We start from the raw sequence: 23,826 nt of genomic DNA on the forward strand, positions 1-23,826 counted from the left end.
AAATCCCGCAGAGCCCTGTTCTCCTTCGGTAGGGTGTTCCACCAGGCCGGGGCCAGAGCTGAAAAGGCCCTGGCCCTGTGTGAGGCCAATCTGACCTTCTTGGGACTCGGGACTCCAAAGTGTTGTTGTTTATGGACCTTAAGGTCCTCCGCGGGGCATACCAGGAGAGGCGGTCCCATAGGAGTTTCTGGGTCACCTTCAAGGGCAGCCCCGCGTAGAGCGAATTACAGTAATCAAGCCTGGGGGTGACCATCACGTGGATCACTGTGGCCAGATCGGGGTGAGAAAGGTAAGGGACCAACTGCTTAATACGGTGGAGATGAAAAAATGCCGCCTTTCCTCCAAGGAGCTCAAGGTGGCTTAAATAGTTCTCCCCATTTAATCCCCACTGCAACCCTATGGGGTTGGTTAAGCTGAAAGGCACAACTGTCCCAAGGTCACCCAGTGATCTTCGTTCATGACTTAGATCTCACTGAGGTCCTTGTTTGATGCTAAATGCTACACCACAGCGGCTCTCTCACACAGGCTCTACATCGCAAGGAAGCCCAACAACCTTCCCCCCCCCCCAGAGTGTTGACCACGTAGCAGCCTGTCCACGGATTTGCTGAGCCACATGCCCATGGCTGCTGCCACGTGGTTTTACAGTGGAAGACAGGAGTGCCCGGCGTGCTCTGGTCCAGGGGGTCACGAAGAGTCGGACACAACTAAATGACTAAACAACCACCACCGTCGCTGCTGCCACTTCCTTCCCTATCCACCCAAAGAGACAAATCTGCTTTTTTTTTGTTTTTTGTTTTTACAACAGTCGTTAGTCCAGCTAGTTATGACTTTAATCAATTTTGTGAGTTTGCACACACAAATGAGCATTGCCCTCCTCCAGGCAATAATTAGGTTGTTTGAAAAGGGTGCAGGCTGGTAAGTGGCCGCTCCAGAGATACTTGAGTGCCTCTCCTCCTCTACCCACCCTGATCCATGCTGTGTTGCACACGAGGAAGAACATCTGAGCATCCCTTGCAGAGCAGTTTCAACTCTTAATTGGAGTAATATTAAAATAATAATAAATTTTTATTTATACCCCACCCTTCCCGGCTCAAAAACCGGGCTCAGAGCGGCTAACAACAAACTTAAAACAGATAGGTAGCCGTGTTGGTCTGCCATAGTTAAAACAAAACAAATTCCTTCCAGTAGCACCTTAAAGACCAACTAAGTCAGTTCTTGGTATGAGCTTTCGTGTGCATGTATCTGAAGAAGTGTGCATGCACACGAAAGCTCATACCAAGAACTGACTTAGTTGGTCTTTAAGGTGCTACTGGAAGGAATTTGTTTTGTTTTAACAAACTTTAAGGTGCTACTGGAAGGAATTTGTTGTGTTTTAACAAACTTAAAACTTGTGTATCTGAAGAAGTGTGCATGCACACGAAAGCTCATACCAAGAACTGACTTAGTTGGTCTTTAAGGTGCTACTGGAAGGAATTTGTTTTGTTTTAACAAACTTAAAACACTTTAAAATGCTTAATTATAAAAGCAGCATAAAATACAGTATAAAAAACATGAATAACAATAAAATTCAAAAATCAAAGATCAATTAGATAATCCCCAGAGCTAGCTGGCTGAATACTTGGGCCAGCGAGGAGGCCAGGGGAGAATTAGCCGTGGGGTCTCAGAGCGGGTGAGCTTCATAAAAGGGGAGGGGGAGGGAAGAGAAGGGAAATAAAAGATCAGGCTGAATTCAAATTAAAGGTCGGGTGGAATAGCTCTGTCTTACAGGCCCGACATAAGGAGGTTAAATCGTGAAGGACCCTAGTCTCAAGGAGCATTCCACCAGGACGGAGCCATCACTGAGAAGGCCCTGGCCCTGGTGGAGGATAGTCTGACTTCCTTAGTTGAGCATCTTGGAGCAAACATGTTGTTTGCTCTGACGGACTCTTCACAGGCCGATGTGCATCTTCGCTTCCCCTTCTCCCATTTGCCACAACACCTGCTTAAGGCGTAAGGCTAAAAGGATTGTTGTACTGGATCAGAACAAGGTCCCGTGGGCAACTCCTATAGCAGGATAGGTGCCTGTATAAAAACCTGCAGGCAGGGCTCAAAGGCCATTGCTTCCCCCTGCCATTTGAAATGGTACCATAGTGCGTTAAATGTTCTGTCTCAGTCTCCAAGTGGTTCTGTCTGCAAGGAGTTACACTAAGTATTTTATTTACATCAATCCCGGGGGGGGGGGGGAGCGATTGGGGCATATTTGCAGATTAGCTTGCAACCAATTTCAGCCAGTAATGACCCCCCACCCATGCCCGCAGAGACAGTGTGCTCCTCCTCTCCCACAGGGCTTTAGAACGATCTTTGAATTACACATTAATCATATTACCTTTATCAGTGAAAGCCTCTTAAGGATAGGTCAATCTCATTAATCAGGATTGCTTATGAGAAGAGACCTTATTACTTCACAGTCAATCTGCTGGCTGGTCACTTGTTACTGGGGCAGAAGGGCCTGTGTCGTCTGCTTCTCATTTTCACTGCATTTATATCCCACCTTCATAAATTTATTGCATTTATTGCCCACCTTTTTTCACCAAGGAGGTCAAGGTGGCAAACATGGTTCTCCTCATTTAAATCCCCTCAACGACCCTGTGAGGTAGGTTAGGCTGAGAGGCACCCAAGCTCACCACCCACTGAACTTCACGTGTCTGAGTGGGGATTTAAACCCTGGTCTCTCCCTGGTAATAGTCTTACATGTGATAACTGCTGCACATCTTAACTGATTATATATATATATATATATATATATATATATATATATATAATGTATGTATACTGTAGTTAGTTTTTTTAACATATCATTTCCAACAGTCACATAACATAACTTCTTAGCTTATACATTGTCTTAGACTTCACCTCTGATGATTTTCTGCTCTTAATTATCATCAACTAATAATTCTCCTCATAGTCTTTCTTGAAATATTTCATATAGTCCTCCTTACAAGACTTCTTGCAGTCCTACTAGCGTAATCTGTTCATTACTATTACTTTTCAAATAATTTCGTATATTTACTCCAGTCTGCTTTCGAATTGGGTAAGGGATCACATGTTGAGATTCCTGCATTGTAGGTGGTTGGACTAGATGACCCTCAGGTTCCCTTCCAGCTCTACAGTTCTACGATTCCATGATTCAATCCCACTTGTGCTTAAAAACTCCATCACCATCTCTGGCATTCTCTTCCAGTGTCAAATCATTGCTAAGTTGTTCCTAAGGTTTCATCAAAATCCTTTTGTGATGCTATTTTATTATTTCTTCCTCTTACTAGTTGCTTTTTTAAAAGAAAAAGAAAAAGGAGACACAAAGTGACTTACAGTATAATACAGAAATTAAAACTAAAGCAGAACAAAAGCTATAAACATCCACATACAGTCCTACCTCGGGTTCCAGACACTTCAGGTTGTTGTTTTTGGGTTACGGACCGCCGAAACGCAGAAGTACCGGGATGGGTTACTTCCGGGTTTTGGCGGTCGCGCATGCGCACAAGTGCTAAATTTAAATTTGCGCAGAAGCGCCGAATCGCAACCCGTGCATGCACAGATGCGCCGCTGCGGGTTGCGAACGTGCATCCCACACGGATCACGTTTGCAACCCGAACGTCCGCTATAAATAAAAAGCTGTCATAATGCACCTTGCCCACTAAAGAAGGTCACAATATTTAAAGCCTGCCTGGAAAAAATGTGTGTTTTTGTGGTGCATAAGAGTGGCTAGTGATGGAGCCGGGTGTGCCTTTCTGGGGAGAGTATTCCATAAGTCAGGGAGCCACGACTGAAAAGGCCCATTCTTGCGATTCAAGTAACAGAAAGCAAATCTACTCTATCCTCTGTGTGACAGGCCTTCAGGTATTTGAATATGACTCTCATGTTGCCTTTTAATAATAGAATTGTAGAGTTGAAAGATACCCCAAGGGCCATGAAAGAGCGTCTCCACCCCCATCGTTCTGCCTGGACACTGGGGTCCAGCTCTGGGGGCCTTCTGGCGGTTCCCTCACTGCAAGAAGTGAGGTTACAGGGAACCAGGCAGAGGGCCTTCTTGGTGGTGGCTCCCTCCCTGTGGAACGCCCTCCCATCAGATGCCAAGGACATAAACAACTATCTGACTTTTCTGAAGGCAGCCCTATTTAGGGAAGTTTTTAATGTTTGGTGTTTTGTTGGGTTTTTCATATTCTGTTGGGAGCTGCCAAGAGTGGCTGGGGAAACCCAGCCGGATGGGTGGGGTATAAATAATAAATTATTATTATATTATTATATCTGCTTAAAACTACCCATGAAGGAGAGTCTGTTCCTCTGTCGAACAGCTCCTGCCCTTAGAAAGCTACCATATCCCCTCTCAGTCTTCTCTTCTCCAAGCTAAAGCTAAAGGGACCCCCTGATCATTAGGTCCAGTTGTGGCCGACTGTGGGGTTGCAGCGCTCATCTCGATTTATTGGCTGAGGGAGCCGGCGTACAGCTTCTGGTCATGTGGCTAGCAGAACTAAGCCGCTTCTGGCGAACCAGAGGAATGCACAGAAATGCTATTTACCTTCCCACCGGAGCAGTACCTATTGATCTACTTGCACTTTGACGTGCTTTCAAACTGCTAGGATAGCAGGAGCAGGGACCGAGCAACAGGAGCTCACCCCGTCGTGGGGATTCGAACCGCTGATCTTCTGATCGGCAGGTCCTAGGCTCTGTGGTTTAACCTACAGCGCCACCCGTGTCCCCTTCTCCAGGCTAGACATACCCAATTCATCAGGCTTGGTTTCCAGACGCTGGGTCATCCTGGCCTCCCTCCTCTGCCCACCTTCCAGCTTGTCAATACCCTTCTTAAACTGTGGCACCCAGAACTGGACACGGGACTCCAGGTGTGATCTGACCAAGGCAAAATAGAGCAGGACTATTACTCCCCTTGATCAGGACACTTCTGTTGATGCTGCCTAGAATAGCATTAGCTTCTTTTTGCTGCTGCATCACACTGCTGACTCATATTAAGCCTGTGGTCTACAAAGCCTCCTAGGTCCTTTTCACACATACTGCTGTCAAGCAAGGTGCCCCAAACCCTGTATTCATCATGCATCTGGCTACCCCTCCCTAAGTGCAGAACCTTCCATCTTCCTATTTCTCCCTGCTGAAATTCATTTTGTTAGTTTTGGCCCAATTCTCTAATCCATTAAGGTCATTGTCTCCTCTGTGCGCATAGGAGGGCTCGTTTTGCAGGCTGCTGGTGTGCGCCAGCCCACACTTCCAGGATTGTTGTAAACAAACCATTTCTGTGTTGCTGAGCTTTGCTGAACTGGGGTTAATAAAGGACTGGGAAGATGGGGAGTGGCGGCGGGGGGGGGGGGGCGGAGCGAGGTCACCTTTCCTGCCACCACCAGGAATCTGCTAATCTTTTCTGAGCTGAGAGACAGAGCCTTGCAGCTGCCACAGCCAAGGCAGGCAAGAACGTTCCACCGCTTTAAGTGCTAATAACCCATTCTGTCACTAATAGCCGAGCTACTAATAAAATCTGCTAACTTTGCAAATCTTCCCAAGCCTCTGAGGATTGCAGTTGAGTTTAGGAATGCTCTAGTCACTCTTCTCCTCTTACTTACGCCTGCATTGCTATTCATGGTGGGGTGTGGGGTGAAGGGAAGGGAAGGAAGGCAGGCAGGACACCAGGCCTATGGGCACGATCCATGTGTGGCCCAGAAACTGCTTTATGTAGGGGGAGGATGCACAGAGGCAGATCAGTTCTTTGCTTTGGAATATAATTTTGCTGCAACGTTACTCTCTGACATCGCTCTCTCGCCTCTTAGGCGTGAAACAGCTTATTATATTTACCTTCATTATTGTTGTTCGGCTTATGAAGTCACTCTGGATAATGCCACGAGTCCCTTCCAATTCTTGGGGTCCCATACCCAGGGAGGGTTAGAATCAAAGAGAGGATCCTACTGCTGAACTAGCCAGAGAAGTTTCTATGTAAGACGATGGCCTTGGCTGGCCACTGCAGTGTCCTCATCCACATCCCAAAAGGATGGGCTGCATTGCAAGAGCTGCAACAAAGGCAACCCCTGGATTCTCTCACTGCTCTGAGACTGGAGTGGCATGGAACAGTATTTAAGATACTATCTTCATGGGCAGGAATGGGGAACTTTCAGATATTGCTGGCCTTCCATCAGTCCCAGCCAGCATGGCCCAAGAGTTGCTGATGATGGGAGTTCAGGTTCAGATGTTTGCCCTTCCTTGTTTGCCCATCCTGGCTGGAGCTAGTGAGAGTTACAGTCCAAAACATCAGGACGACACCAGGTTGGAGAAGGGTAGCTAAAGTGGTAGGCAGGCATTCAAGCACTGTCTCAGCCACTAAATAATCATGTGTTGAGTTGGCAGGGACCCCACAAATAGTCTAGTCCAGCCTCTGCCTTTGTGCTGGCTAGGGATGATGGGAGTTGCCGTCACAACAACATCTGGAGGGGGTAGGCTAGCAAAGTCTCATCCAGCCCAGCACTCTGTGCAATGCACAGTCTGCCCCCTCCCACAGACTTCTTCCCTAAAGGGAATTCTTTTTATATAAAAAAATAATATTTATTACTTTTAAACCTTACAATAAAGAAGAAAAAGAGAAAAAAACAATACTTTACAATATATAAACAGTACACAATGCAACATTAACACATTAGACTAAACAAAACAAAGCAAAAACAATTTAAAAACATACATCATACCATTTCAATGCCTTATCTTCCATTCCCTTGTTTCATCAACCTCCTCTCACCTCCCTTTTTGTATTCCACTTCTATTAATTGTTTCAGCAATTCATTTCCTTCTTTCTATATTTTCTGTCATATAATTATCTTAACTTATTTTAACCTTATTTTCCATTAATACTATAATACTTATTTATGCTTAACTCCTTATAACATTTCTACTAAAGCCGTATAATTTCATTCCAACATTTTTCTGACACTCATTAATTTTACAGTATTTCTATAAATAAACTTTAAACTTTTTCCAATCTTCTTCCACCGTCTCTTCTCCCTGATCTCGGATTCTGCCAGTCATTTCCGTCAATTCCATATAGTTCATCAACCTGGTGATCTTCTGTCCGAGGCTCTTAACTCTTTTCCAAGTCCCTTCTGCAGGTTTTCTTCATATTTATACATGCACTTTACTTTGTCTTCTGCTGATCTTGTTCTTAATTTCCTTCCTTTGATGCTGAAGAGTAGATCTTGGGGAAGCTCCGACCTAGCAATGTTTTTATTCCTTCTCGACAGGTCAGCCAAATCTCCGTAATTAAAACTAAAATCCAAAAGATATTTCAGGACGTGTTTCAAAATCCCTCCAAATCTGAAAGTCCCCACAACTCCAATCTCCTCCTGACCCAGGTCCAGGTCCCAAAGGTCAGTAAATCCCTGCATGAGGTGATCTATCCAACTTTCCTTCTCCAGTCCAAGCAGGGCTCCAATCCTCAAAATCTGACCTTCTCTGAATTCAATCATAGAAGGCAACAGCTTATAGTCATCAAATTAGAATCATAGAATCATAGAGTTGGAAGAGACCACAAGGGCCATCGAGTCCAACCCCCTGCCAAGCAGGAAACACCATCAGAGCACTCCTGACATATGGTTGTCGAGCCTCTGCTTAAATTGCCTCTGTAAGGCTGGGGCTCTCTCCCTCTCCACCCGTATCACTCCTAAAGGGAATTCTTGTTGGACAGTGGAATGGACTCCATCACAAGGTAGTGGGCTCTCCTTTCTTAAGGCCCTCGTATTTACGGGACCGCCTCTCCTGCTCTGCCCCGCAGAGGACCTTAAGGTCCATGGATAACCATAGTTTAGAGGTCCCAGGCTCTAAGGAAGTCAGACTATCCTCCACCAGGGCCAGGGCCTTCTCAGTGATGGCTCCAACCTGGTGGGATGCTCTGTCCCATGAGACCAGGGCCCTTCAGGATTTAACCTCCTTCCGTCGGGCCTGTAAGACAGAGCTATTCCTCCTGGCCTTTAATTTGAATTCAGCCTGATCTTTTATTTCCCTTCCCTTCCCTTCTCTTCCCTCCCCTATTATTATTATTATTATTATTATTATTATTATTATTATTATTATTATTTCCTTGGATTTTCTTAAACAGAGGTTGTTGAGTGGTCTTCTGTCAGGGGTTCTCCAGCTGCAATAGTCGATGACTATCTTCTTTGTGGGGGGGGGGCAGGGTAGATTTCTCTGTGACAGCATAGAAAGAGGGAGCCAGTCAGCACTGTGGATAGCCAATTCCATCTTTGGTCTTGCAGACCTAGTGTGCTGGTTTGGTTCCACCGCCCCAATTGTTATGGTTTTATTGCAGTTGTATTTGTTTATCATCCCTGCAAATCGACCAGAAAATGTCAGCGAATGGGCTGCCAATAAATTGCAGGATAGTAAAATGAAATAAACTTGGGGGGGGGGGGCTAGAGGTACACTTCAAATGGAATGCAGTGGGGATCCCTCCAAAGGATTTTTACATCTGTCTCTTCCTTGCAAATTGGCTCTTAGTACTAGTATTTGGGTATTAATTTCCCATATTGTCCTTTGAGAAATGCTCAAAGGTTTAACAAGCCCCTCACTTCTTAAATCGATAAGCTGCATTGCACAAGGGGTGGGCAACACCATGGACGCTGGCCCAAAATGGAGCAGAATATTCCTCAAACTTTCCTAGGTGCTCAGGGAACAAAACCATCAGAATGTTTCCCATTTGGCTTCTGTGAGGGAAGGAAAAGCTTTCAGTTTGGCTGGATTTGAAACCTTAATGCAAACTTTGGAGACAGGGTTAGTTCTGCTAAGCAAGTTGGAAAGACACCCTGGAAACAAGGAAGCCAAATGAGAAGCAAGCTAGTTTGTAAATTGCATTGCATGCATCTCTTCCTAGCACAGGGAGGCAGTGGCGCTTGTTACATTTGCTTCATGATACTTTTTTTCAGGTTGCATCCCGCGGCGACCCGGAAGTACTGGAAAGGGTTACATCCGGGTTTTGCCACTCACGCATGCGCAGACGTGCAAAATGACGTCATGCGCAGAAGTTGTGAATTGTGACCCGCTCATGCGCAGACACGGGTTGTTGCGAACGGGGCTCCAGAACAGATTCTGTTCGCAACCAGATGTACCACTGTGTTGTTGTTGTTGTTGTCGTCTGAGAACCCCTTAAATCCTGCTGCCAGACTGTCTTTTAAACCAGGAAAGGGGAACCTGTGTCAGCTATTGTGACATGTTTCTCAGTGTCTTTCTCCTGCCTGATCTTGCATCAAGTAGCAAAGCCACCGAGCAGAAATGCCCAAAGTGAATGATTTGTGTTCAGCTGTGAACCCAAAGCACATATCTACATGGGGAGGCTGCCTGCTGCATCTCTGAATGAGTTTCTGCACTTGCCTTGCTGTCTTCCAGCCTGACCCTTCTGGGTAACTCTACTGAGTTTCTGTGTTGTTGGATCGTTCAAATAGCACCTGAAGAGTTGAAGAGCTGCCCGTTGAGCGTCAGAATGAGTTACTGCTCTAGAACTGGTTTCCCTCCCAGCAGGAAGCCTGTGCAGAACTCAGTCAGAAATGTGAGGATATTTCGTGCTTCTGAAAGTTTTCTGTGTAAAGAGCTTGTTAATTCAGGCAGGGAGTGGGGCAGGGTGTGAATTTGGGGGGACATTATCCTTAGATCTCCTGCTCTGCACATGCTGCTCACCCAACTTACCACCCACCCTTCTTTCCCTCTCCTCCAGGATTTCTTGACAGATCTCATGATGTCCGAGGTGGACCGATGTGGCGAAAATGAGCACCTTATTTTCCGAGAGAACACCCTCGCCACGAAAGCGATTGAAGAGTACCTGAAGCTGGTGGGGCAGAAGTACTTGCAAGATGCCTTAGGTAGGTATGGGGAGTGTCAGTACCTCTCTGGGTTTCATCAACAGAAGCTTTCTGGGTTGGGGCCAGGAACCAGGGAGCCTCGATGCTTTACAGATAATTAAGAATAGTCTTAAGGAGCCACACCAAAGAGGTGGGTTTCAGTAGGGACAGAAGTAAGGTCCTGCACTTGGGCAGGAAGAACCAGATGCACAAATATAGGATGGGCAACACCTGACTTACTAGCAGTACATGTGGAAATCATCTAGGGGTCTTGGTGGACCACAAGCTTAACACGAGTCCAGACTGTGATGCAGCAGAAAAAAATGCTAATGCTATTCTAGGCTGCATCAACAGAAGTCTAGGGTCCAAATCATGGAAAGTAATAGCGCCACTCTCTTCTGCCATGGTCAGACCACACCTGGCGTCCTGTGTCCAGTTCTGGGCGCCACAGTTTAAGAAGGATGTTCACAGGCTGGAAGCTGTGTGGAGGACGACGGCCAGGGTGATTAAGGGTCTGGAAACCAAGCCTTGTGAGGAAAGGTTGAGGGAGTTGAGGATGTTTAGCCTGGAGAAGACAAGACTGATAGGAGAGACAATAGCCATCTTCAAATACCTGAAGGGCTATCAGATGGCAGCTGAAGCAAGCTTGTTTTTTGCTGCTCCAGAGGGTAGGACCCAGACCAGTGCATTCAAGACAAGAAAGAAGATTCTGATTAAGCATTGGGGAAAAGAGTAAGAGCTTTTCAGCGGTAGAACAGACACCCTTGGAAGGTAGAGTACTCTCCTTCACTGCAGGTTTTTAAGCAGAGTTCGGATGGCCACCTGCTGCCGGTTCTTTAGCGGTGATTCCTGTGTTACAAAGGGTTGGGCTATTTTAATTTTTTTAATAATTTTTTTATTAATTTTACAACAACTTAGTTTGCTAGTCTTCTTTAGTGAGGACTTCCTCTTCTTTCCAGCATTGTGCTAATAATATCCGAGCGGCCGTTGTTGCATACATAAACAAAGTCTTGTATTTTTTCGGTATGTCCAGTCCTATGATACCTAATAAAAAGGCTTCTGGTTTTTTAACGAAGGTTATTTTGAACATTTTTTTCAATTCATTATATATCATTTCCCAAAATTTCTTTATAACCTTACATTGCCACCACATGGTAAAAAGTGCCCTCCACTGCTTTACATTTCCAACACTTATTATCTCTTGTTTTATACATTTTTGCCAGTTTAACCAGAGTTAGGTACCATCTATATAACATTTTCATATAATTTTCTTTACGTAAAATACAGGCTGTAAATTTCATGTCATTCTTCCATAATCTTTCCCAATCAATCATTTGAATGTTAAGTCCCACATGCCCATTTTATCATAACACATTTAACCTCCTCATCCTTAGTTTCCATTTCCAACAACACATTGAAATAAAAACATCATTTTTGGCAATACGTTCATCTTAATTACTGAAACCCTTCCGAATAAAGACACATTCATTCTTCCCCAAATCTCTAAATTCCTTTTAATTTCTTTCCATATTTTTTTCATAATTGTCTTGAAATAAATTTATATTTTTTGCTGTTAACCATATCCCCAGATATTTCAATTTTTTATATACATTTATTTCAGTCCTCTGTTGTATCTCTTTTTTATCTTGCTCTGAGATATCTTTAACTAAGAGTTTGGTTTGGTTTTTATTCAGTTTAAAACCTGATACTTGTCCAAATTCCTGTATTTCTTCTAACACTTTCAATATTGAATTTATAGGGTCTTCCACCGTGATCACCAAGTCATCAGCAAATGCTTTCAACTTATATGACTTCTTACCTACTGTTATTCCTCTCATGGTCTCATCTGTCCGTATATTTCTCACCAATACTTCAAATGCTAGAATAAACAATAATGGTAACGGGACATCCCTGTCTAATCCCTTTCATTGTTTTGCATTCTTCTGTAAGAGTACTGTTAATTATTAATCTTGCTTGCTGTTCAGAATAAATAGCTTCTATTCCTCTTTTAAATAGCTCTCCAACATTCATTTCCTCCAGGACTTTCTGCGTAAAGGCCCATGAAACATTATCAAATGCTTTTTCAGCGTGAATAAACATCACGGTTGCCTATTTTTCATTCCTGACTTCCAAGTATTCAATTAATATCAATAACATTCCTCATATTTTTTCCTTTAGGGGCATAAATTCCAATTATTACAATCTTTTCACCATGCATTATGGTTTGCACGGCTACTACCATTCCTTGCTCATCTTTAAATAATAATTTTGGTTTTAATTTTGGTCTAATATATAAAACCACTCCTCGTTTTTTAGTTTTATCTGAAGTTACAAATTCAATTCCAATCCTCTTATTTATCAAAATTATCCTATGTCTTTTAGCCACGTGTGTTTCCTGCAAGCAAATTACTATATTTTGTATTACCTAATTACCTAATATTACCTAATATTAATTACCTAATATTACCTAATATTACCTAATATTGTATTACCTAATTACCTAATATTACACGTTCAATTCTATTCCTTTTTGTTTTATTATTTTATTATTTAATCCATTTACATTCCAACTTAATATCTTCAAATCAGCCATATTTATTTCTGTTATTACATTCTTTTCTTTTTTACCATTTTTCTTTTTTGTTTTTGTTCTCCTCTTCTTCTTCTTGGCTATCTACACTTTCTTGTGATACTTCTGGTTCTTGTTCTCCTACAGCTCCCTCAGGTAATTATCCCACTTCTCCAAGATCTTTGCTATATCTCCTCCAAAACTTATCCGCATCTTCCAAATCCCTAGATCTGAATTTTTTATCCTTATAAGTGAAGGATAGTCCTTCTGGGAATTCCCATCTGTATCGTATCTCATTTCTTCTTAAAGCATCGGTTATATATTTATAACTAATGCGTTTTTTAAGAAGACCAGCCGGGATTTCTTTAATATTAAAGAATATTTGTTCCATCAATTTGAAGTTTATTAGTGTAGTTGGTTTGGAAATTTTTATCCCTTAAATATCCTGAATTTTAAAAAGACCAGGCAATCCCCTGGTACCTTCCTAATATTTGCTATTTTGGATCTAACTCTGTAAATCTTATCCACTGAGCTATCCAAAACTCCTTTATCAATTCCCAACCACTCAGCCATCACTTCATCTAGATATTCTCTTAGATCCTGCTCATCTTCTTCTGGGACTCCCCTCAGCTATACCACATTTTCTCTCTGTCTCATCTCCATAGCAGCTAAAGCAGACATCTCCAACCTTCAGCCCTCCAGATGTTTTGGACTACAATTCCCATCATCCCTGACCACTGTTCCTGTTAGCTAGGGATCATGGGAGTTGTAGGCCAAAAAAAATCTGGAGGGCCACAGGTTAGGGGTGCCTGAGCTAAAGCATCCCAAACCATTTATTGGGTTGTACATACTCCACCTACATCTGTCTTTAATTTTCCTGATCTTTTTTCAGGCCTTTCACCTCTTCATTCACTCGTTTTGTTTTCTCTTCCATACCTTTTACCAGCGTTTGCACCTTTGTAGTTCTCACATTCAAATCTTTAATTTGGCCTATTGCTTCTAACATCCTATTTGGATTCTTTTCAATCTGGGTGGCTAATGCACCAAATGCCTCCTTTATTTCACTACCCATTTCCTTTTTAAATTCTGCAAATAGTTCCACAAGTTTAGATTTACCCTCTTGTATTGAGGCTTTTCTGCCTTGTATTGGGGTCAGAGGCCTCTTCGCTGCCATATCTTTACTTAACTTTTTATTTATAAGGTCTTAGCTGTGATTTAACTTCCTCGCAACTTGTCTGTTCTCTCTAGCAGTCAAATTTCAAAACAAGAATTTTCCCAGCAGAAACGGCTATTTTAATCTTAATCACCACCTGTCAAGGTCACTACGTTGAGCTTGGAAAGTTACAAAGTTCGTTACACTTTCCCTTTGTTCTTACCCCCTCCCAACACCCAGCTTTTACACAAATGTTAACAACAGTAAAGTAAGTGTGAACCTAATTTAAATCAGGGAGTATACAATATCATAAAAGTATAACTTTAAGGAAGAGAAGAGAGAGAGAGAGAGAGAGAGAAAGAAAGAAAGAAAGAAAGAAAGAAAGAAAGAAAGAAAGAAAGAAAGAAAGAAAGAAAGAAAGGACTTAAGTCTTTTACACTAATTTTCTGTATGTATGATTGAAATAAAAATAATACCAAATTTGTCGCAGTTCCAAGCAGCCTGTAAAGATCCAAATTCCAGGGACTTAATTACAATGGTAGTTTTCAATGTCCAGCAGAGATAAGTCTTTAAAGGTATAAATTTAGTTTTAAATCCAAGGCAGTCTTGTCATTGTATGTAAATAATATAGTCCTCTTCTTTTAATCTTAAATCTTGACCATCCAGAGTCTTTTAGAACAGTTAGTCCACAATGTCTGTATCTTATCAATCTTTAAAGTCTCAAGATCCTCTTCAAAAGAAATCCAACCAAATATGTCTTTATAATCATGGATTCAAAGCGTATCTTCTATTTTTATAAAATTATAATCAGTCTTAGTTCAAGTTCAAGTCAAAGTTTAAATACTGTCTCAAGTTCAGGTCAGGCTTAGTTCAAGTTCAGTATTTAAAAATCTCAGAAATATAAAGATTGTTATTAAGAAAGTTATGTATAGTCTTTTAATTAGCTAGCTTTAACTCCAGCCGGGAAGTCCATAGACTCTTTACTTGTAAGATTTCACATGCATAATATAATAGCCATAGGCGGGAGTGGAATTCCTTTTAATCCTACCGCTCTTGCCGAATTAATGAAATTAATTTTCCTCACCTTTGCAATCAGCTTGGATTTTTTTTTTTTTTTTGATTATTTTTTTAGTGGACCACTGTAAGGCTGACTCGGAGACTTCACTTTCACAGAGTTGTGCTGTTGCTTAACCCGCCGGCATTCACCGTGACATCCCCCCCCCCGACTCCCCATACCTTTTGGCACAGAGGCAGAGACTGGGGCTTCAGAGATGCTGTTTGTGGACTGCAGGACTTCTCAACACCTCAAAGACCCTTTTGAGGTTTTTTGGGGGGTGCGCTTCGCCTTAGCGCTTCCCCCGACCCTCTGTGAAATCGAATCTGACAGAGCTGTCAGCTTTGCCGCCCGCCTGCCCGCCCGCCCGCTGTAGTGCAGCCACCCGGAAGTCACAGAGGGTTGGGCTAGATGCCCCTTGGGGACTCACTCTCAACTCTGCAATTCTTTGATTCCTTACATTGGTGTGTGCCAAAATCCGCCTTCCAGTTTCTGTAGTTTTTCTTCCTCTGGGAAAGAGGCGCTTTGCTTCATGGGATTGGACCAAAGGTTTCTGTGGCCCAGAGTCCTGCTACTTTGATGACTGGGAATCTCTCATGGAGAGGATGGAGGCAAGAGACCCCCCTCTCTTGTTGCTGCTGCCTAACATTTGATATCCAGAGGGAGACTGCCCTTGTAAATGGAGGTTTTGTTTACGTGGTACTTAAAGAACCTGAGAAGACCTCTGGCTATTGGATCCGACCTGCAACCAGGTTCAGCATCCAGCCGTAGCCAGCCAGTCACCCGAAAGGAAAACCTCCAGACCAGGTGCAAAGGCAAGCTGTTGTTGTGCCCCAGTACCAGAGAGTAAGAGGCAGCCTTCTTCTTAGCCAGGAGGCTCTATCTAGCCACTCCCAGGTGTTCTGCGTTGCCATCCTACATTCCTCTTTCAACAGACACGGTCAGAAGAGCGTTCATGCTGGAGGAAAGCCTAACATTAACGCATGTCGACTATTTATTTTGTTTCTTAAAATACTAATATACCACTACTCATAAAAGGGGGTGCGGGTGGCACTGTGGTCTAAACCACAGAGCCTAGCTAAATGGCGTTTCCGTGCGCTGTGCTGCTTCTCCAGAAGCGGCTTAGTCATGCTGGCCACATGTCTGCGGACAAACACCGGCTCCCTTGGCCTGAAAGTGAGATGAGAGCGCAACCCCAGAGTTGTCTGCAACTGGACCTAACGGTCAGGGGTCACTTTACCTTTACTCATAAAAGATATCAAACGGTTTAATGAAAATCATGAGAACAAGTTGTAATAATAATAATAATAATAATAATAATAATAATAATAATAATAATAATTGTACCCTGCCCATCTGGCTGGGTGTCCCCAGCCACTCTGGGCGGCTTCCAACAAAGATTAAAAATACATTAAAATGTCACACATTACAAACTTCCCTAAACAGGGCTGCCTTCAGATGTCTTCTAAATGTCAGGTAGTTGTTTATCTCTTTGACATCTGATGGAAGGGCGTTCCACAGGGCGGGTGCCACCACCAAGAAGGCCCTCTCGCAGTGAGGGAACTGCCAGAAGGCCCTCGGCACTGGACCTCAGCGTCCGGGCAGAATAATGGGGGTGGAGACGCTCCTTCAGAAATCAGATATCAGCTAACTATTGTGGAAACATGTGTTCTTGGTTGCCTGCACAAGCCTGACAGAATTGGGGGGGGGGGGCATAAGCAGGTGTTTAAAAGATTGAAGCAGAAGGTGCCTGCTGAATGTCTAGTGACAGAGAGTTCTGCAGGACTGCACTGATGGCACTAAAGGCTCAGTTTCTTCTTGTCAAATGAGCCTCATCAACACAGGAAATGGCAAACACCCCCTGCAGGTAATCTTGGTGATCAAGCTGGGATATAAGGGCTCAGGCCATCCCTCAGGTACCTTGGACCTTAGTTGTTCAGGGTCTTGCAAATCAGTGAGCCTGGCTCGGTAGTAGGTGGGAAACGAATGCAGATGCTTTAACAAGGGTGTGACGAGTTGTGAACCAGATGCCCACATCAGCAGTCTAGTCTCCACCTTCTTCACCAGCTGGAGCTTCCAAACCAGGCCCTAGGGCAGCCCCACAAAGAACTCACTGCAGTAGTCCAGCCTTAAGACTGCCAGCACATGCACTTTAGTAGTTAGATCACTCTACTTCTGACTCCGTATGGGTGATGGCAGGGTTAACTGCTTTTGTATTTTATTGGGGGGGGGCAGCTCCTGCATGCAGCCCAGGAGCATGTCAAGGAGAGACCGCTGGGGTTGCATTGTTAACTTGTAAGGTTTTAAAGGCAGACCCATACACGGCCCTTGTGACCCACCAGTGTGCTTTACCACAGACAGGAGACCTGCAGACTGGCAACAGGGTGGGTTTGGGGCAGGAGTTGTCAAGCTCTGCTCCTCTGCCCACCCCCACCCCCCAGTAATCTCCTGGTCTTTTAGCCTTTTGTTATAAAGATAATCTCCTTACTTGCCTACAGCCAAAAGTCATTAGGAGCCTAAAACTGCAAATAACCCTTTCTGCAGAGGTTTGCTGCAGTTGAATCTCCTACCTGATTCCACACACACACACACACACACACACACACACACACACACACACACCTGTCCAGGTTATATCCACACCTCTTGGCCTGAGCACACCTGTGCAAGGCAGTGTTTACAATCATCCCATCACTGATGAAAGGTGTGCTTCACAGACTCAGCAGATGCAAAATGGTGGGTAAGGGAGGCAATGTGCTCTTTGTGGCGTTTTCCTTGCGCTTGCTCCAAATGCTGCAGCACAATTGTTTTTATTGATAATTGCATTGCTTTATTATTATTATTATTATTATTATTATTATTATTATTAACTTCTATGAGGGTTTCCCCATCCCTTAACAATCAAGCCATGTATACACAGTGGTGCCTCGCAAGACGAAATTAATCCGTTCCGTGAGGCTCTTCGTCTAGCGGTTTTTTCGTCTTGCGAAGCAAGCCCATTGACAGCTTAGCGGATTAGCGCTATTAGCGGTTTAGCGGCTTTTAGCGGATCAGCTGATAAGCGGCTTAGGGCTTAGGAAAAGGGGGGGGAGGGAAAACCCCCCGCAGGAACTCGCAAGACATTTTCGTCTTGCAAAGCAAGCCCATAGGGAAATTCGTTTTGCGAAGCGCCTCCAAAACGGAAAACCCTTTCGTCTAGCGGGCTTTCCGTCTTGCGAGGCGTTCGTCTTGCGGGGCACCACTGCATTTTATTAAACAACTATCTCTGCACCGAGGACCTTAGAAGTTGGGGTGAGCTTTTTCGTAAGCAGGTTGCGTTTTTATCAAGAAAGGGCATGAGCGACAAAAGAAACGGGGAATCTGAAAAACAAACTGCTGCTCCTTTACCTTTGTTTGGCTGCAGCATCTCAAGAGTCCTGATGCCCACAGCCTTTCAAGTACAGCTTTCCAGCCACAAGAACCAGTAAGCTGAACTGCGATTCTTGAGGAAGCCAAATTCTGTGCTTTGTTGCTGAAGTTTAGGCTTTCTGTGCTCTCCCATGGAATGGCTGTGTATATGTTTTTGTACATTGCTTTGGTTTTTCCTGGTGAATTTCTGTTTGTTTCTTGGAAGTATTTCCATACCACCTAATTACAATACCTAATAAAAATAAAATAGAAACAGGGGGAAGGTATCCCCCATCCTATATTTGTCCACCTGGCTATTCCTGCCTAAGTGCAGAACCTTAACCTTTGTTGCTACGGAGATTGGTTTTGTTGGTTTTGACCCTGAACTCGATCCATCCTGTTAAGGTTATATTGAGAGTAGCAAAGCAGAGCAAAGTCCCCGTCTGCCTGCTGACTTGAAGGGCACCGATCAGGTCACTGCATTCCAAGTTTGCAAAGCTCAGTTTTCTTGTGGCTCTCCTTATGATCTATCTGTTTATTTCTTGCCCTCCTGGTGCTTTCAGGCGAGTTCATCAAGGCACTGTACGAATCGGATGAAAACTGTGAGGTGGATCCCAGCAAATGCTCCTCCTCAGACCTCCCAGAGCATCAGAGCAACCTGAAGATGTGCTGTGAGCTGGCCTTCTGCAAGATTATCAACTCGTACTGGTCAGTGGACGGGGACTGATGGAGCGGGGTGCTTTGGGGTGCTAGAAGTGAGAGCCCTGGTGCGGGGGGGGGGGGAATACATCCCCTTTGCCCCTGCTTTGTGACCAAACAAAAACAAAAAACACACCTTCCCTCTGGCAAAAGATAGGTAAATCAGCAAGTTAATTTTCGTTGTGAACTAACTCTGTCCTTGTACAGTCATACCTTGGGTTACAGACGCTTCAGGTTGCGTTTTTTCGGGTTACGGACCGCCGAAACCCGGAAGTACTGGAACAGGATACTTCTGGGTTTCGGCGGCCGCACATGCGCAGAAGCGCCGAATCACAACCCACGCGTGCGCAGACGCACAGCTGCGGGTTGCGAATGCTGTGGGTTACAAACTTGCATCCCGCACGGATCACATTCGCAACCCCAGCGTCCACTGTACAGTGGTACCTTGGGTTAAGAGCTTAATTCGTTTTGGAGGTCCGTTCTTAACCTGAAACTGTTCTTAACCTGAAGCACCACTTTAGCTAATGGGGCCTCCTGCTGCCACCGTTGCGCCATTTCTGTTCTCATCCTGAGGTAAAGTTCTTAACCCGAGGTATTATTTCTGGATTAGCGGAGTCTGTAACCTGAAGCATCTGTAACCCAAGGTATGACTGTATTGGTTTTCACAGACATATAATGTGTGTGTTTGTGTGACCATGACATCTAGGTGCTCACAACTGGGGTTGGGGTGTGTTTTCTTCATGCTCAGAGGTAATCACATTTCTCTCTCTCTGAAGAAGGGGCAACTACAGAGATGGCAGTAAATGTGTGATGCTCCCAAAGGACCTGATGTGGGAGAGAGTAGTAGGTTGCCAACTGACCAGAAAAATAAGTGTGCCCCGCTCTTGTACTTTTAACAGCAACTTGAGATGCCGGGGGGGTGGGGAATAGGTCCTAACCCTTCCCCTATGCAAGGATGAGCCTTTACCTGGTGACCCCTGCTAGTAGCTGTGAAAGACACAGAAGCAGAGACCATTTGAAGAGTTTGGCAGCAGCCCTGGTCGCAAGGGCGGTCAGCAGGACCAGCCAGTACCTGCAAGAGATTTTGCTGCTGCATCTCGTGACACCTTGGCTATATGCGCTTACCTGCAGTTTCCAAACAGAGAAAGCTGGTCCTCTGGGACATCTGGGTGACCCTGAGTTCCATCACACAATTAGCATTTGTTTGCTTTGTTGTTGTTGTTGTTGTTGTTGTTGTTGTTTGCTTTGTTGTTGTTGTTGTTGTTGTTGTTGTTGTTGTTGTTGTTGTTTCCAAAAAGGAAAAAAGTTGAGCTACTGCAAAGTCAATCTAAAGAAAGCCTCAAAAATTAGCCCAAGGGGGAACTGCAGCTAGAGTTCTGCACCATGAAGAGGCAGGGATGGAACTACCAGGAAGCAAATATCATTTACCGTATTTTTTGCCGTATAGGACGCACCAGATGATAGGATGCACCTAGTTTGGGGGGGAGGAAACAAGAAAAAAATAATTCTGAATCCCAGAAGCCAGAACAGCAAGAGGGATCTGACTTCTGGGATAGCCTCTTGCTGTTCTGGCTTCTGGGATAGCCGCTGGGATAGCTGGTCTAGCTTTGTGTGAAGCCTCCGCAGGGCACGGAGTTGAGCCTTCATCCCCGTGCCCTGCGGAGGCTTCTGGGACAGCTAACCCTGAAGCTAGAATAGCTCTCCCGGCTTCAGCAAAAGGAACCCGAAGCCTTTGGAGCGCAGCGCGAGGTCCCCCTCTCGCTCTCCAGGCTTCAGCGAAAGCAACGCGTAGCCTCCGCTAAAGCCAAGGAACCTGCATTCGCTCCATAGGACACACAAACATTTCCCCTTAATTTTTGGAGGGGAAAAAGTGTGTTCTATAGAGCGAAAAGTATGGTAGATCCAGCTTTAATGGCTGTCAGTTTTTGACTCAGGGATGCAGAATCTGCAGCCCTCCAGATGCTGTGGAACTGCAGCTCCCAGCAGCCACCGTGGCCAGTAGGCAGAAATGATGAGTGTTGGGCTCCTGCATCATCTGGAGGCTGCAGGTTCCCTGTCTGTGGCTTAGTTAATCCCAGTGCTCTTTGGGTACTTTGGACTACATCTCCCATCAGCCCCGGCCAGCATAGAGCTGTGCTGACTGACGCTGGTGGGAACTGAAGTCTAAGGCCACCTTGGCACCATAGCTTTAAAGCACTTCAGTACCACTTTGAACAGTTGTGGCTCCACCCCCCAGGAATTTTGGGAGCTGCAGCTGGTTAAGGGTGTTGGGGGTTGATAGGAGACTCTCTATTCCCCTCCCAGAGCTACAGTTTCCCAGTGTGGATTAGCAGCCAATCTTTCTTCCCATTCCAACTTGCACTGTTACAAGTGTCATGTAATTCCCATTCTGTGTTTGTAAGGTGTTGGTCTTTGGAATTGTCTACCTATTGGCACCAGACAGGCACCTTTGTTGTACATTGGTACATTGGGTTACAGACGCTTCAGGTTATAGACGCTTTAGGTTACAGACTCCGCTAACCCAGAAATAGTACCTCAGGTAAAGAACTTTGCTTCAGGATGAGAACAGAAATCATGCTCTGGCGGCGCGGCAGCAGCAGGAGACCTCATTAGCTAAAGTGGTGCTTCAGGCAAAACCTGTCATATACAGTGGTACCTCTGATTGCGAACGGGATCCGTTCCGGAGGCCCGTTCGCAATATGAAAAGAACGCAACCCATCAGTGGCAGGTCTGCGCACACACGGGTTGTGATTCGCCACTTCTGCGCATGATGTCATTTTGTGCATCTGTGCATGCGCGAGCGGCGCAACCCGGAAGTAACCCAGGAATGACTGTATAGGATTGCTGATGTGTTTTTTGGTTAATGGATGGTTTTAATTTTTGAAATATTTTTGTTTTCTTTTACCAATAACCATGCTGTTTTATAAACTTCTGTGAAGTATTTTCTGCACACCGAAGCGGGTATATGAATCTTAGGGAATAAATAATAAATACTTTCAATGCAAGCACCAGAATAGGAGAAATTTTAAAATATTTTGGGGGAGCTCAGGTTTGATTTGTGCTAGAGGAGGACTTAGAGGGGCTCTTCCTTCCCTCTGGAGCCCACCAGAGGGTGCTTCTCCCTCCAAAAAAAAGATTTCCCCCCAGGGGAAGCAAAAGGCCTCGTACCCACCTTCCCTCCTCTTGTCTCTCTTTGCAGCGTCTTCCCGAGAGAGCTGAAGGAGGTCTTCGCCTCGTGGCGCCAGGAGTGCAGCAGCCGCGGCCGCCCAGACATTAGTGAGCGCCTGATCAGCGCCTCACTGTTCCTCCGCTTCCTCTGCCCGGCCATCATGTCGCCCTCCCTCTTCAGCCTCCTCCAGGAGTATCCCGATGACCGCACAGCCCGCACCCTGACCCTGATCGCCAAGGTCACGCAGAACCTGGCCAACTTTGCAAAGTAAACCTTTCCCCAGGAACTCCTCTCTCTCTCTCTCTCCGTCTCTCTCTCTCTTAAAAACGACCGGGAAGCTGCATTAGGTCCAGAGGCTGAGCGCTCCCAAGGCTCACCATTTTGCCCACATAAATGGCTATAAATCTGCCCAATCTGCAGATTCATCTCCCTCTGTCCCAAGTGCTATGAATCTCATCTGGGCACCCTTCTGGCTTCTTAAATTTCAACTGGCAACAGTTGTTGGCATCCGCCTGTCTCGGGAGACAGTGGAGGAGTGCGTCTTTGCAGGTGATGTCACGCTTATTGGCAGGCTGCAGCACCTGTTGTGGCTGTGGGGAATAATACAGGAGAGACATGTTTTGTTGCAGCTGGGGCAGATGAAGGTGTCTGGTTGTGCTGCTGCAGGTGCACCAGGGCGTTTCTTCTCTCGGCGCTCCTCCCAGCGGTCATTCCTCCTGTGGTCACTGCTGTGGATGCACGACCTGGCTGTCTGTCTCCACGCTTGGCAACAGTAAGGACTAGAAACTTGAATTGAAGCTAAGATTCTCAGGCATCTGTGTTCTGCACTCAGTAACTCATCCCGCAGCTTGTAGGGTCAGACCAGTAGCTCTGCTCTCCATCTGCTTCTCTGAAGGTCTTTGGGAAAGACACTTTCCAGCTCTGCTAATCTGAGATCATACCAAACGGGGGTCTTCTGGGGGCTGTGACTTACCATAACTCAGGGGTGGGGAACCTCAGGCCAGAGAGCTGAATGTGGCCATCCAGGCCTCTCTCTCTCTCTCTGGCCCTTGGCCCTCTTCCAGAACACACACCCTCTCCCTAGTCCACACCCACTCATTAGCATTGCTCCAGGCTCTCCCTGAGTCCTTGAATTGTGCTAATGCCTCCCGTTTGCCTGGATGGATAGATTTTTGGTGCATGGGAGCCTCTGCCTTCTGCACAGCTGGAATGTAATCCACTGTACAAAAGTGAGAGTTGCATCTGATGCTCCAGCAACTTTTTTTTTTTTTAATGTTCTGTTGAAAGCCGCCCAGAGTGGCTGGGGAAACCCAGCCAGATGGGTGGGGTAGAAATAATAAATTATTATTATTATTATTATTATTATTAACCCATCCCAACCCTTTGCCCCAGAACTGCACAGGGAGGGGAAGCTGGATAAGGATTCCTCTTCCTTGCTATTAAGTGACTGGATAGAATTATAGAGTTGGGGGGGACCCTGAGGGTCATCTAGTCCAGCCCCCTCCAATGCAGGAGTCATGGCTGATCACAACACAGTTCCAGTAAGGCAAATCACCCCAAGCTTTAAAGCGGGGTTGCTGGGGACGGTGTTTCTTTTTTAGTACAATTCAAGGAGGAAATGGGTGATCAGGTTTGTTTTTGTGTTTACCTCTCCAGTTGCAATAGAACCAAGCTCAAATGGAGCCAGGATAGGGAATATGTTGGACCCCACACTGCACAAGGCTTCCCCCCTCCCCCTTGCATACATACACTTCTTGGCGCTATGATTTTTTAAAGCCCCTAAAACCAGGAGGATCAGCTCTGGCAAGGGAAACAGCCGTGCTGTCAGTTTTCTAAACTAAGCCTGTAGGTTTGGTGGAAACAAAGGGGGAAAGATTTCAGAAATCTCCCCACTGGCTTTGCTCAGGAGCTCTGAGCTGCTTATCCTGAGCTGTGAGATAGAGA

The 23,826-nt window shown here is 45.2% G+C and overlaps 1 protein-coding gene across 8 annotated transcripts in view; it reads left to right on the plus strand.

Annotated features, from left to right (window-relative positions):
- Positions 1-23,826, plus strand: part of DAB2IP (DAB2 interacting protein) — a 309,499-nt gene that overhangs the window by 260,400 nt on the left and 25,273 nt on the right. For all 8 annotated transcript variants that reach the window (XM_081847484.1, XM_081847482.1, XM_081847485.1 and 5 more), the window contains 3 exons: positions 9,728-9,872; positions 18,578-18,722; positions 21,913-22,149. In XM_081847484.1, coding sequence (XP_081703610.1) covers positions 9,728-9,872; positions 18,578-18,722; positions 21,913-22,149 — 527 coding nt within the window. The remainder of the gene's footprint in view (positions 1-9,727; positions 9,873-18,577; positions 18,723-21,912; positions 22,150-23,826) is intronic.

This window comes from Podarcis erhardii (assembly GCF_964252035.2).
Source record: "Podarcis erhardii genome assembly, chromosome: Z".
Classification (NCBI taxonomy): Eukaryota; Metazoa; Chordata; class Lepidosauria; order Squamata; family Lacertidae; genus Podarcis; species Podarcis erhardii.